The sequence below is a fragment of the Hemiscyllium ocellatum genome, chromosome 49 (assembly GCF_020745735.1).
Source record: "Hemiscyllium ocellatum isolate sHemOce1 chromosome 49, sHemOce1.pat.X.cur, whole genome shotgun sequence".
Lineage (NCBI taxonomy): Eukaryota > Metazoa > Chordata > Chondrichthyes > Orectolobiformes > Hemiscylliidae > Hemiscyllium > Hemiscyllium ocellatum.
This window is the reverse complement of record NC_083449.1, coordinates 7,864,196-7,876,450: the sequence shown is the minus strand read 5'-3', so window position 1 is coordinate 7,876,450 and position 12,255 is coordinate 7,864,196. Positions and strand designations below refer to the sequence as shown.

The following is a 12,255-nucleotide window of genomic DNA, read 5'->3' as shown; positions in this document are numbered from 1 at the left end:
ATTCTTACGAAAGCAGAATGTAATTGTTTGAGAGAGTCTTGCATCACCGTATTAGTCCCTTATTCTGGTTCAGGAGGCCTGTGCAAAAGTCAGACCTGGACCAGTGGTGTTCAATAACATCTCTGGTCTCGATGTACTTTATAGTGGTTTTTTTTAATTCTCTCTTGGCATATGGACGTCACTGGCTGAACCTAACATTCATTCTCTGTCCCTTTGACTCGGTAGTGGTGATTCACATTCTGGGACAGCTGTTGTCCACGAGCAGGGAGTTGGTCCAGTAACAGTGAAGGAAAGGGGATATATTTCCAAGTTATTATAGTATGTGACTAAGAGAGAAACATGCCTCACTCACATCAGCTGCATTTAACTTTTCAGATGGAAGTTGGCCTAAGTTTGGAAGTTATTTGTTTTACAATTTACAAAACTTTGGTATTACTTTTGCAAACTCAACAAAACTTAAGGGTTCTCTAAGGTCGTATGTGATTCCAAGAACAGGCATATAAATTAGTAAGACAATAAACAGACATACCTAAAGCCTGGGAACAGGTTAGAAATCAGCAAACGGGAAGATAAAGGCATTGATTAAGAAAGAGACAATGAGGACAGTAGTAAGCTTGTAGATGTTGTGGAAAAGAAGCTAACTGTTTTAAATACTGATAGATGTGTAAAGAGGAAACGGAAAAACATGCGTTGGTGAACTCAAAGATCGGTCACTTACAACCAGAAATGGGGAGCAAAAATGGCTATCCACCCAAATACATAACTGCTGATCTCTGTTCACAAAGGATGACACAAATGATGCATCGGGAATGTTGGGGAACACAGATCGTGTCTGCGTGGGTTTCCTCCGGGTGATCCGGTTTCCTCCCATGGTCCAAAGATGTGCAGGTTAGGTGAATTGGCCATGATAAACTGCCCTTAGTGTTAGGTGCATTAGTCATAGTGGGTCTGGGAGGGTTATTCTTCAGAGGGTCAGTGTGAACTGGTTGGGCCGAAGGGCCTGTTTTCACATTGTAGGGAATCTAAGCTAATCTAATTTAAAATAGAGTTCAGTGAGAGGGAAAAAACTGAAACAAGTCAGTATTGTTTGGAAACTTGTCTTGAGACAAGGAATAGGATTGAAGATGGGAAACAGCAGGGACTGGTAATCTGCATCCCAAAGTACTTAACATAGTGGTCTCAGAAATACTGAATAGTCATGATCCAAGATTCCATAGTCATTGCAATATTTTCCATAGATTGGGGGTTAGCTAATGTAATCAATCTGTTTGCAAAACAAGGTAGAGATTATCTGGGAATTATAGGCCACTCAGCCTATTGGGATAATAAAGTACATAAATGCAGAGTGTCTGGGGAAAAAAAAGATCAGGATCAAACAAAATCAGCATGGAATTGAAGGGCCTGTTCCTGTGTCATTATGTTCTATGTTCTCAGCTTGGCAAATCTGCTGGAGTAGACATGATTAGGAGATGGGGTCATTCAGAAGTTTTCTTTGACAAAATCCCATGCAAAACAAAATAAAGAACATGGTGCTGAGATGGATTTTAAAAAAGAGAGAATAAATGGATCATCTTTTCAATGGCAAGTAGTGACTAGGGGTCGTGGCAAGAATCATGATTAGAATCCAGCTCTCCACAATATATTCACAGTGATTTAGATAAGGAAACTAAATGTAATATCTCCAGATTGACAGATGACATAAAACTGGGTTGGATGGTGAGCTGTGAAAGAGGATGCATTGTAATTTTGGTGAGGTGGAGTCAATGGGCAAATGAAAATCAAATGCAATATAATGTAGATAAATGTCAGGTTGATGAAAAAAAGTGAAACTGCAAAGGTGCAGCATTGGAGGAGCAGCAAAGTCGATGTTTTATTTGAGAATACAAATAAATCATATATTAGATGTAGACAACTGGGGTCAAATGAATCACGAACAGTATGAAATTTGTAGGGGCATTCTTGAGAGGGAGATTTGAAAGGCAAAGGGGATATGAGGTAGTCTTGGCAGATAAGGTTAAGCATAATTCAAAAGATTTCACAAGTTCATTCAAAGCAAGTTAGTGGTGTGTGTGTGAGAGAGAGAGAGAGACCAGAGCACCTTAAAGACCAAAGAAGTTGTTGTTGTCGTCGTCGTCATCGTCTTTTCCCCAAAAGGAAATGCAAACTCACAAGGTAGGCAGAATCTGGGATGCACAAGTTTGTTCATGCAAAACCCAATTAAAGAAGGGAGAGGGCCAAAGCATCCTCCCCAAAGGCCAGCCTTGAAAGGGAGATCCATGACATGCTCTGAATTTATAATAAAAAGCACTGTTTTTATATACTTTCTGTTAACAATCACATGCAACATGATTACTTTTGTTTCTCCCCCTTACTTTGTAAAACCCAATCCAATCAATGTTAGGCATTCCTTTAGCAGGCCTTGGCATCCCATGCCCTTACAGCATTGAACAGACACAATACTCACTAAGCCTTGTCATCTTTCTATGCACCTCTTTATTAATATCCCAAATTTAATTGCTAGACTCCTTCAGGCCTCTCAGGCTGGCATTGTCCGAAGAGTCATTTTCAATTTTGCTATTCATTGCGTCTCGTGCTTTCTTTATCAAATTTCATTATTCCTCTTGTATTTCCCACTGTCCTAATTGTGTGTGTGTTAAACATACCAAAGTCATTTAGTTTTACCTAGTTGCTATAAGATTTGTAAGAATGCTTTCTGTTCCGGTTGGTTAAGTTTAGGTATATCTATTTCTAACCTTAGTACATTGTCATTAATGGCTGTGAATAATGTATTTTGGACATGGGAATGAGGGTACTTCTGAAAATATACTAACTTTCGCACATAGGCATAAATATTTTAGTTACATGTATCTATATTTATGTTGTAGAATCTCTAACTAAAATTATTGCTTAATATTGCAAATTAATTAAGAAACAACTGTCTAATGTGAAATAGCTAATTGTTGGTCCTGCAGCTACTTAGGGAGTTTAGTATGCTATATCTTGCACCTGGTATTTATTCATTCGGTGGTGTAATCACCCTTTCATTAGTGAGTTGAGAAGCTTGCCTTGTTTATCTTGGAGGCATGTTCTGATCTGTTCCGTTCAAAGGTATCATCGTCCCAGCCTTAAAGTAAAGAAAACAGACTTTTATTGGCATCCATCTCCTTTCAGCCATTTTAATTCTAAGACTGGTTGTCTTTTCATTTATCAGCCATTTTGTTATCAGCAGATCCAGTTTAACCTCTGTAGTTCTGTTTGAACTTCAGAAGATGGGAGAGGCAGAAAATAATTTTTTGCATAGTTTTTATTGGAAGCAAGCAAACTCAGGGAAGTAAATATTGAGGTTTCAAAAACAGTTCACATTAGAGAAGAGGAAATGCTGGAAGTCTTTGAAAACATAGAGTTGGATAAATCTCAGATCTGATCTGGTATATCCCAGGACATTGTGGGAAATTAAGGAGGAAATTGTGGTGCCCCTTAGAGAAATATTTGTATAATCTGTAACTCTGGTGGGTATATTGTTCGATGTGATCCTGAAAGGTAGGATTTAAATGTGCAATTTCTGGTGAGAGGGGGCAATGAATGATTAGGAATTGTCAGGATGGTTTTGTAGAAGGAAATATTTCCCAAAGTTTATTGAGATTGTTGAGGGAGTATCCAAGAAGGTTGATGGAACAGTAGTAAACGTTACTGACTTGAACTTTGGCAAAGTCTTTGACAAGTTCCTGCATTGAAGACTAAATAGTAAGGTTAAATTACGTGGAATTCAGGTGGAGTGTGCCAATTGAAAACAAAATTGGCTTAATAGCAGGAGATGGAGAGGTGATGGACAGTTGCTTTTCAGAGTGGATGCCTGTTACCAATGATGTTCCACCCCAATCGGTGCTGGGTCCACTCAATTTTTTTTAAAGTATGTAAATGTTATAGATGAGAATACAGTAGGCATGGTTAGTAAGTTTGCAGATGTCACCAAAATTGGTAGTATTATGGGCAGCGAAGGCAATCTAAACTTAGAAAGAAATCTTGATCAATTGAGTCAATGGTCTGAGGAATGGCAGATGGAGTTATTGAGGCATTGCATTTTTACAAAGCAAACAAGGGTAGGGGTTTACACAACTACAAGTAGGACCTTGGGTAGAGCTGTAGAACAGAGAGATCATGGGTCAGCTGCATATTTTTGAAGTTTGCATCACATGTAGACGGTCTGGTGAAGAAAACATCTAGCGCACTTGCCTTCTTTGCTCAGACCTTTTGAGTACAGGAGTTGGTAGGTCATATTGAGGTTGCATAGGATGCTGGTGAGTCCTCTTCTGGATTACCATGTCAAGTTCTGGTCACCTTGTTATTGAAAGGATCCTACGGAGCTGGAAAGAGTTCAGAAAAGATTTGTAGAATGCTGCTGGGAATGGAGGGTTTCCATTATAGAAATGGGCTGGGACTTTTGTTCTCTGGAGTCTAAAATCTTGATGGGTGATAGAGTTTTGATAATCGTGAGGGCTACAGATAAGGTAGGTATCTTTTTCATATGCTAGGAATTTGCAAGACTACAAGGCATACTTTTAAGATAAAAGGGAAAAAAAAATTAAAAGTAACTTTTTTTGACAACAGCATGGTTTGTGTGGAATTAGCTTCCAAAGGAGGTGATGCATGTGGGTATAGTCACAATATTGAAAAGACGTTTGGATAAGTACACAATTAGGAAAGTTTTGGAGAGTTATGGGCCAAGAACAAGCAGGTGGGACTAGTCTAGTTTGACATTAGTGGGTATGGACTGGTTGGATAGAAAGGTCTGTTTGTGCTGTTTGAATGACTCTTGCAGTGAGACAAGCGTTCTAGTTTCTTCTCAGTTCATTTTGAAAGTATCTAAATGACTGCAGAATGCTCTGAATGAGACTTTCTGCTATCAGACAACACCCTCGGTGTTCGGAAATTTAAGTGTTAGATGAATCTATCCGTGGAATTCAAAGATAGGGCACTTCTGTTTGCCAGAGATCAAAATCAGGGTCATATCCCACAGGAGCGTGTACCTCACCAATTGGTCCCGTATTAAAGAGCAACTTGAACAATTGGAAGCAGCTGAAAATGACCGTGACCTCCATTTTCCTCCCTCTCTACAGGCAGGAAAAGAATCCTACAGACGAACGAGTTAAAAGCACAGAGGATCAGCGACCACTCATTATAAATTTACTTGCAACTACTAAATGCAGTTCAAGACAACGTGAAACTATCTGCTAGCGAAGAGTACAGTGATTCATTTATAGGCCGATAATTAATGACACGAGATGACGGACATTAACAGAACAATAACAATAACGTACTGGGACTATTGTTAGAATTGCGGGATACAACTTGTCGATGATAAACTTATCACGCTCCTTGTGTCACAGCTCTAACGGTGACCGGCCATGAGGAAAAGGTTTCATATTAGGTCTCACACAGTGACAGTACAATATCCAATAAGGCAGGGACTGAAACCGATATCAGTTAAAGAACAGTAATTCAATCCGACAGACTGGAGTGTTCAGCTCCTTTCATAGAGACTGAGTGGCTCTGAAAAGAGCCTTTGGGCCGTCAGATAAGAATGGTCTCTTCACTTTTTAGTGGCTCCCGCAGCGGCGGTTTTCTTGGGCAGCAGCACGGCCTGGATATTAGGCAGCACCCCGCCCTGAGCGATGGTCACCCCTCCCAGCAGCTTGTTGAGCTCCTCGTCGTTGCGCACGGCCAGCTGCAGGTGCCTGGGGATGATGCGGATCTTCTTGTTGTCCCGGGCCGCGTTGCCGGCCAGCTCCAGGATTTCAGCCGTCAGATACTCCATCACCGCAGCCAGATAGACCGGCGCTCCGGCACCCACACGCTCAGCATAGTTACCCTTTCTCAGGAGCCTGTGAACACGGCCCACCGGGAACTGCAGGCCAGCCCGGGATGACCGAGTCTTCGCCTTGGCGCGAGCTTCCCTTCCGCCCTTTCCTCCTCTTCCAGGTACGGTCACAATTCCACAGCACTTGCACAGAGAATGCTGTACTCCGCCCACATTGCGACCTCTAATATCTTCGGGAGTAGTGGTGGGGCGGCCATTTCTGATTGGGAATTAAAATATTAGGCAATACTGAACAATGGAACCAATCAGATATCTGCCTCATTCCCCAATCCGGAGAGGGCACGGAGAGGAGGGCGGAAAATGCCGGCGCCAAATCATCAACCGCTTTTTTACAATTTGAAAATGCCGCCAATATATACCGAAAAGTAGAGAGTTTAAACAGAGAAGAATGCACGAATAATCGATTTAACTTACTTCTACATTAAAAGTGTACCTTTTACCTCGCCTCCTGGAATCTTAAACACAAGCGGAAACAAAAAAAACACCAAACCCTGCACTCTGCAACTAATCATTTATTTCTCTTTTCAACAGCACCCCGACATACATGATAACGTTTTCCTGAGTCAGTGCATTAATAGTGAACACGATCGTTCGAGAATATTTTAAAGTTGCCCTCCCTATTACACACGATCATAGATCGATAAAAACTCCACATTTACTCTGCCACTTCTGCAGCTGTTCTAGTTTTGTTTTGGTGTATTTTGCAAGGCTCTACATTCAGACAATACCCGGTGGTTAGCACTCCTGACTCAAAGCGTTCGAGACCCAGGTTCAATTCCCGCCTCAGGCGACTGACTGTGGAGTTTGCACATTCTCCCCATGTCTGCGTGGGTTTCCTCCCACAATCAAAAAATGTGCAGGTTAGGTAAATTAGCCATTAGGGGCAGGGGTAAACGTAGGGGAATGGGTCTGCATGGGTTGCGCTTCGGTAGGTCAGTGTGGGCTTGTTTCCATACTAAATAATCTAATTTAAAAAAAAATACCCGAGCGGAGATTTGGAAATGAAAAATAAAAATAAAATCGCACTCCGCGGGAAACTGTTTATTTTGCTAGCCGGCTGGTACTAGGGGCACTTCGTATTCCGGGGGTGAAACCGAGGGTTCGTGTCTCACCGGGACTTGTTACTCCTGAACCGATCGATTAACAGAGAGCCAACCACGGACACGTACAAGCAGGGAGTACAGATAATAAGGCGCGCACCGACTCAGCTAGCATTTATTGACATTTACAACATACAAATCTCGCAGACATCAACTGTACATATCTTAAAACACAATGGTCCAACCGTTTCAGGAAATCTGTAGGTGGCTCTTAAAAGAGCCTTTGGGTTGTGGATGTTTGTTTCAGTGCAGTGCGGTCCTTCACTTGGAGCTGGTGTACTTGGTCACCGCCTTTGTGCCCTCCGACACGGCGTGCTTGGCCAGCTCCCCGGGCAGCAGCAGCCGCACGGCGGTCTGGATCTCCCGGGAGCTGATGGTGCTGCGCTTGTTGTAATGGGCCAGGCGGGAAGCCTCCCCCGCGATGCGTTCGAAAATATCTTTGACGAACGAGTTCATGATGTTCATGGCCTTGGAGGAGATGCCGGTGTCGGGGTGAACCTGCTTCATCACTTTGTAGATGTAGATGGAGTAACTTTCTTTCCTGGACCGCTTCCTCCTCCTGCCGCCCTTCGCTGGCGCCCTCTTCACCGCTTTCTTCGCGCCCTTCTTGGCAACTTGACCCTTCTTTTCCTCAGCCATAGCTCCGCTCACTCTCAAACACAGAATAAGAGAAAGTGGGCGCGAAGCTCGCTCTTTATAGACTGACGACGTCATCAATGCTAATGAGGAATGGAGGAAAGCCTGCCTTCTGATTGGCTACTTTGTAGTCATAGTACCCTCTCTCTGATTGGTTAGTTTGGGACTCAATGTGGATCTGTAATAACATCGGAAACATAAACCGAAATTTTGTGAAGGGATCAAATTCCGAGCTCACTCCAAAATGTGAGATTCTAATTGTAAGGCATTCTGCATCTTTAGGTAATGGTTTTCTTTCCTCTTCCATTTTAAAATTGCATCACATTTGTTGTCAAGTGAGAAAATGCACTGCAATCTGAGAGGGAATGTGTTTTACTCCTGGAAATGATGGAACTACTTGACAAGTGCATCGTGTTGGAGGAAAATGGGAGTTAAGCAATGTTGTCTTTTGCTTGTGTTTCTTGCTCTACACTCTCTGAAGATGGACATTCGATCATCATCTACTCTAAACTCCCTTCAGTTATCTTTTCCCCTATTCTTCTTCAAATCTCCAATGAGTATCAGCCAAAGTATTCATACATCACTCAGAATAGCTGTTAGTGTGTGTATCATTGTCAGTTCGATTCTGATCACCTCAATGACTAAAGGGAACTGATGCACTGTGACCTGTGCCTTTTGCTTCCTGCTGACACCATGAATTTTACTATCTATCTGTTCAGCTCCTCAATCGGTGTCAGCAGCCTCCTGCCAATATTTCAATTCCTGAAATCATACTTTGCACTGCGGGTCGGTGTGGACTTGTTGGGCTGAAGGGCCTGTTTCCACACTGTAAGTAATCTAATCTAATCTAATAGAATAGACATTATTTGGTGCATTTCAGTTTCTAGCAGATGATTTTCCCATTATAAACTGTCCTATGTGGATTTTCTCTAAACTTTATTTGGTGACAAGTCATTTGTACTCATTCTGAACTGGTCACTATTATTTAAGGATATTTTGAACACAGTACTTGGGCGAATTTTAATTGTGACAATCTCTTGTGCTATTTGTTTTATCACTGTGATTGCCTGATTACACTGTGAATGATGTGTTGTTCAGAATTTCAGGTTGGTTAAGGGTTAGTTTACCACTCATTAGTAGCTGTGTAAAATGGGAGTGCAGTTTTTGATCTGCCCATGTGAGCTTTCGCGAGGTGCATGATTACTACTCTCTCACAATCTGTCCGTGTCAGTTTCTGTCATCTGAATGTGCGAGTATAGTAATCAGTCTGTACCTGTCCGTTCTTCCACAGTAGGGTAAAAACAATGACTGCAGATGCTGGAAACCAGATTCTGGATCAGTGGTGCTGGAAGAGCACAGCAGTTCAGGCAGCACCAGAGGAGCAGTAAAATCGATGTTTCGGGCAAAAGCCCTTCATCAGGAATACAGGCAGAGAGCCTGAAGGGTGAAGAGATAAGTGAGAGGAGGGTGGGGGTGGGGAGAAAGGAGCATAGAGTACAATAGGTCAAGGGGGGAGGGTGGAATAGATAGGTCGAAAAGAAGATAGACAGGTTGGACAAGTCATGGGAACAGTGCTGAGCTGGAAGTTTGGACCTGAGAGCTGCAGTGGGAGAGGGAATCCCTGAGATTCTTGTAGAGAGAGAGAGGAGGAAAACTTCTTCAAGGCAGGCATCCTTGCAAGAGGATTCGCAGTAGGGTTAAAATCAACGAGATAAAAACAATGACTGCAGATGCTGGAAACAAGATTCTGGATCAGTGGTGCTGGAAGAGCACAGCAGTTCAGGCAGCATCAGAGGAGCAGTAAAATCGACGTTTTGAAAGACAGGAATTCAAACAGAACAACATGTTTGATTCTACTCTTCCTCCACGTCTGGTGATTTTTCTTTTTGTTAATTCAATATCAATTGAGTGAGGTCCAGAAACTAATCACTGTACAACTCCATGAATAGGACTATCCAATGCAAGTGGGTCTGTGTATATGAGTTTAGTTATTGAACTATTCATGTCAATTCCTACTTTGTGAATAACAACCACATTCTCACATTCTGTCCCTCTAAATTTTGCTTAAATTACTTATGTATTCAAATAGCAGTGACTCACAGCGAAAATTGATATAGAACTATATAACCATTGAAATGACATTGCACATAAGAGGGCCATTTGGCCTATCTTGTCCATTCCAATCTAAAGACACCAGATGGCCATTCTAATCCCATATTTCTGCATCAGCCCATAACCCTGCAGCTGAGAGCACTGTCCATTTCTGCAATCTGAATGTATTTCTCAATTTGTTCCTGTCCTTATCTGTTTCATGGATGTGTAAATTAGATAAGAATTTGTACCTGTCAATCTCTTCTGTATGAATATTTGAATGGAGTTATCCACCTCTACTTGTAAATGTCAAAATACAGTTATAAATATGTATTTATCAGTCTCTACAATGTCAATGTGTGAGTTTATTGAGCAGCCTATCCCTGTCAGTTTCTGCTCTGTTAATCTGAGAGTGTCAGTAATAAACTGTACTTGTCAGTTTCTGGTTGTTGATAGGTGAATGCATTTCTCAACTTATACCTGTCAGTTTCTGTCAATGTGCATGTGGGAGTGCTGTTATCAATCTGTGCCTGCCAGATTCTGCTATGTGAATGTGACTGTCATTTTCAGCCTCTCACATGTCAATTTCATCATGTGAACAAGAGATTGTCAATCAACGTGTTGCTGTCAGATCCTGCAATGAGAATGTGTGACTGTAGTTATCAATTTGTCCATGTCACTTTCTGCTATGTGCATACATGTGTGTAGTTAACAATCTGTACCGAACATATTCTGCTCTGCGTCTGTGGGTGTATTTATCAATCTATTGCTATCAGTCTTTGCATTGTGAAAGTGAATTGATCAATCTTTCCTCATTAGTTTCTGTTCTTTGAATCAGTGTGTTTAATTATCAATCAGTAACTATAATGTTTTGGCTTTGTGAGTATGTAAATGCATTTATCATTCTGTACCTATCAGATTCTGCTTTGAGTTTTTCTGTAAGCTTAGTTTTGACCTGTCCTTATCAGAATCTGTAAATGTAGTTACCAATCCATACCTGTCAGTTTTTCTGGCTGAATACTTGTGTGAAATTGTCAATCTGTCCCTGACCAATTCTGCTGTGTGAATATGAGAAATTTGGAAGCAACTCTTCCTATCAGTCTCTGCAATGTGAATATGAGAGTGTATTTATCAATATTTCCCTGTCAGTTTCTGCTCAGTGAGACAGTATTGTGATCAATACATTCTGCCATATGTACATTTCAGTGTCTTTATCAAGTTATACTTATCAGAAAATTTTCTCTGCATATACAGAAGTTTAGCAGTCAGTTTTCTCAATGTGAATAGGTGACCACAGGTTTGAATCTATGCCTATCTGTTTCTGTCAAGTCAATATGTGTGTCATATAGAGATAGAGTTTTCAATCTCTACCTGTCAGATTCTGTGTGAAATTGAGTGTACTTATCAAACTGTATCTGCGAGCTTATGTTATGTGAAAGTGGAAGTGTTGTTATCAATTTATACGGATGATTTTCTGTTATGTGACTAGAAGAGTGTAATTACCAACTTGTGCTGAAAATGTGTTGCTGGAAAAGCGCAGCAGGTCAGGCAGCATCCAAAGAGCAGGAGAATCGACGTTTCGGGCATGAGCCCTTCTTCAGGAATGAGGAAAGTGTGTCCAGTAGGCTAAGATAAAAGGTAGAGAGGAGGGACTTGGTCCAAATTTTGTTGGTCTGAATGTAGTCCGGAGTCCGTGCGGGATTAGTCGGTTCCGTAGACAGGTGCAGAGGAATTACCAACCTGTCCCTGTCAGTGTCTCCTCCATATATCTGAGGAAGTAATTAAACATACCTGCCAGTTTTTGCTATGTGAATGAGAGTGTACATATCAATCAATATCTGGCAGTATGAGCTGTGACAATGAGAGTGTTACGATCAGTCTGTACCTTTCAATTCCTGTTATTTAAACATGTGAGTTTAGTTATCAATCTGTACCAGTCAGCTTCTGCGGTGGGAATATTCTTCTGTAATGCAGCACATTCTATAACACAGTGGCTCAGTGGTTGGCTCTGTTGCCTCACAGTGCTAGGGACCCGGATTCGATTCCTGCCTTGGGCGACCGTCTGCATGGAGTTTCAACATTTTCCATGTGTCTGTGTGGGTTTCCTTAAGGTGCTCTAGTTTCTAACCGCAGTCTAAAGATGTGCAGGTTAGGTGAATTGGCCATGCTAAATTGTTCAGGGATGTGTGGGCTAGTTGCATTAGTCAGGGATAAATGCAAAGTGATTAGAGAGTGCCTCTGGGTGGGATACTCCTCGGAGGGTCAGTGTGGACTTGCTGGACTGAAGATCCTGTTTCCACACTGTATGGATTCTAATTCTAACTAAAAGACTACACCTGAAAGTTTCTGCTATATGAGTTATGAAATAGAAATCTATTAGTTATTAATTTCTCCCCATCAATTTCTGATTTGTCAATGTATGAATGCATTTTTCAAACTGAATCTGCCGGTTTTGCAATATGTAAGTACGAGTACAGTTATCGTTCTATGCCTGTCAGTTACCCTTCGGTCAATTTATCAATCTATTCCTGTCACTTCCAGCTCAATCAA

At 41.6% G+C, this 12,255-nt stretch overlaps 2 protein-coding genes across 2 annotated transcripts in view; one reads left to right on the top strand and one right to left on the bottom strand.

Moving 5' to 3' along the window:
* LOC132837315 (histone H3-like) overlaps nucleotides 1-12,255 on the top strand; it is a 489,210-nt gene that overhangs the window by 310,762 nt on the left and 166,193 nt on the right. The gene's annotated exons all lie outside the window — the stretch shown is intronic.
* Nucleotides 6,373-7,656, bottom strand: LOC132837197 (histone H2B type 1-M-like). Its single transcript, XM_060856914.1, has one exon. It carries the CDS (start codon nucleotides 7,615-7,617, stop codon nucleotides 7,240-7,242), a length of 378 nt encoding a protein of 125 aa, XP_060712897.1. The 5' UTR covers nucleotides 7,618-7,656; the 3' UTR covers nucleotides 6,373-7,239.

Coding starts and splice junctions, on each gene's coding strand:
- LOC132837197 (XM_060856914.1), bottom strand. CDS start 7,617: ATGGCTGAGGAAAAGAAGGGTCAAGTTGCCAAGAAGGGCGCGAAGAAA.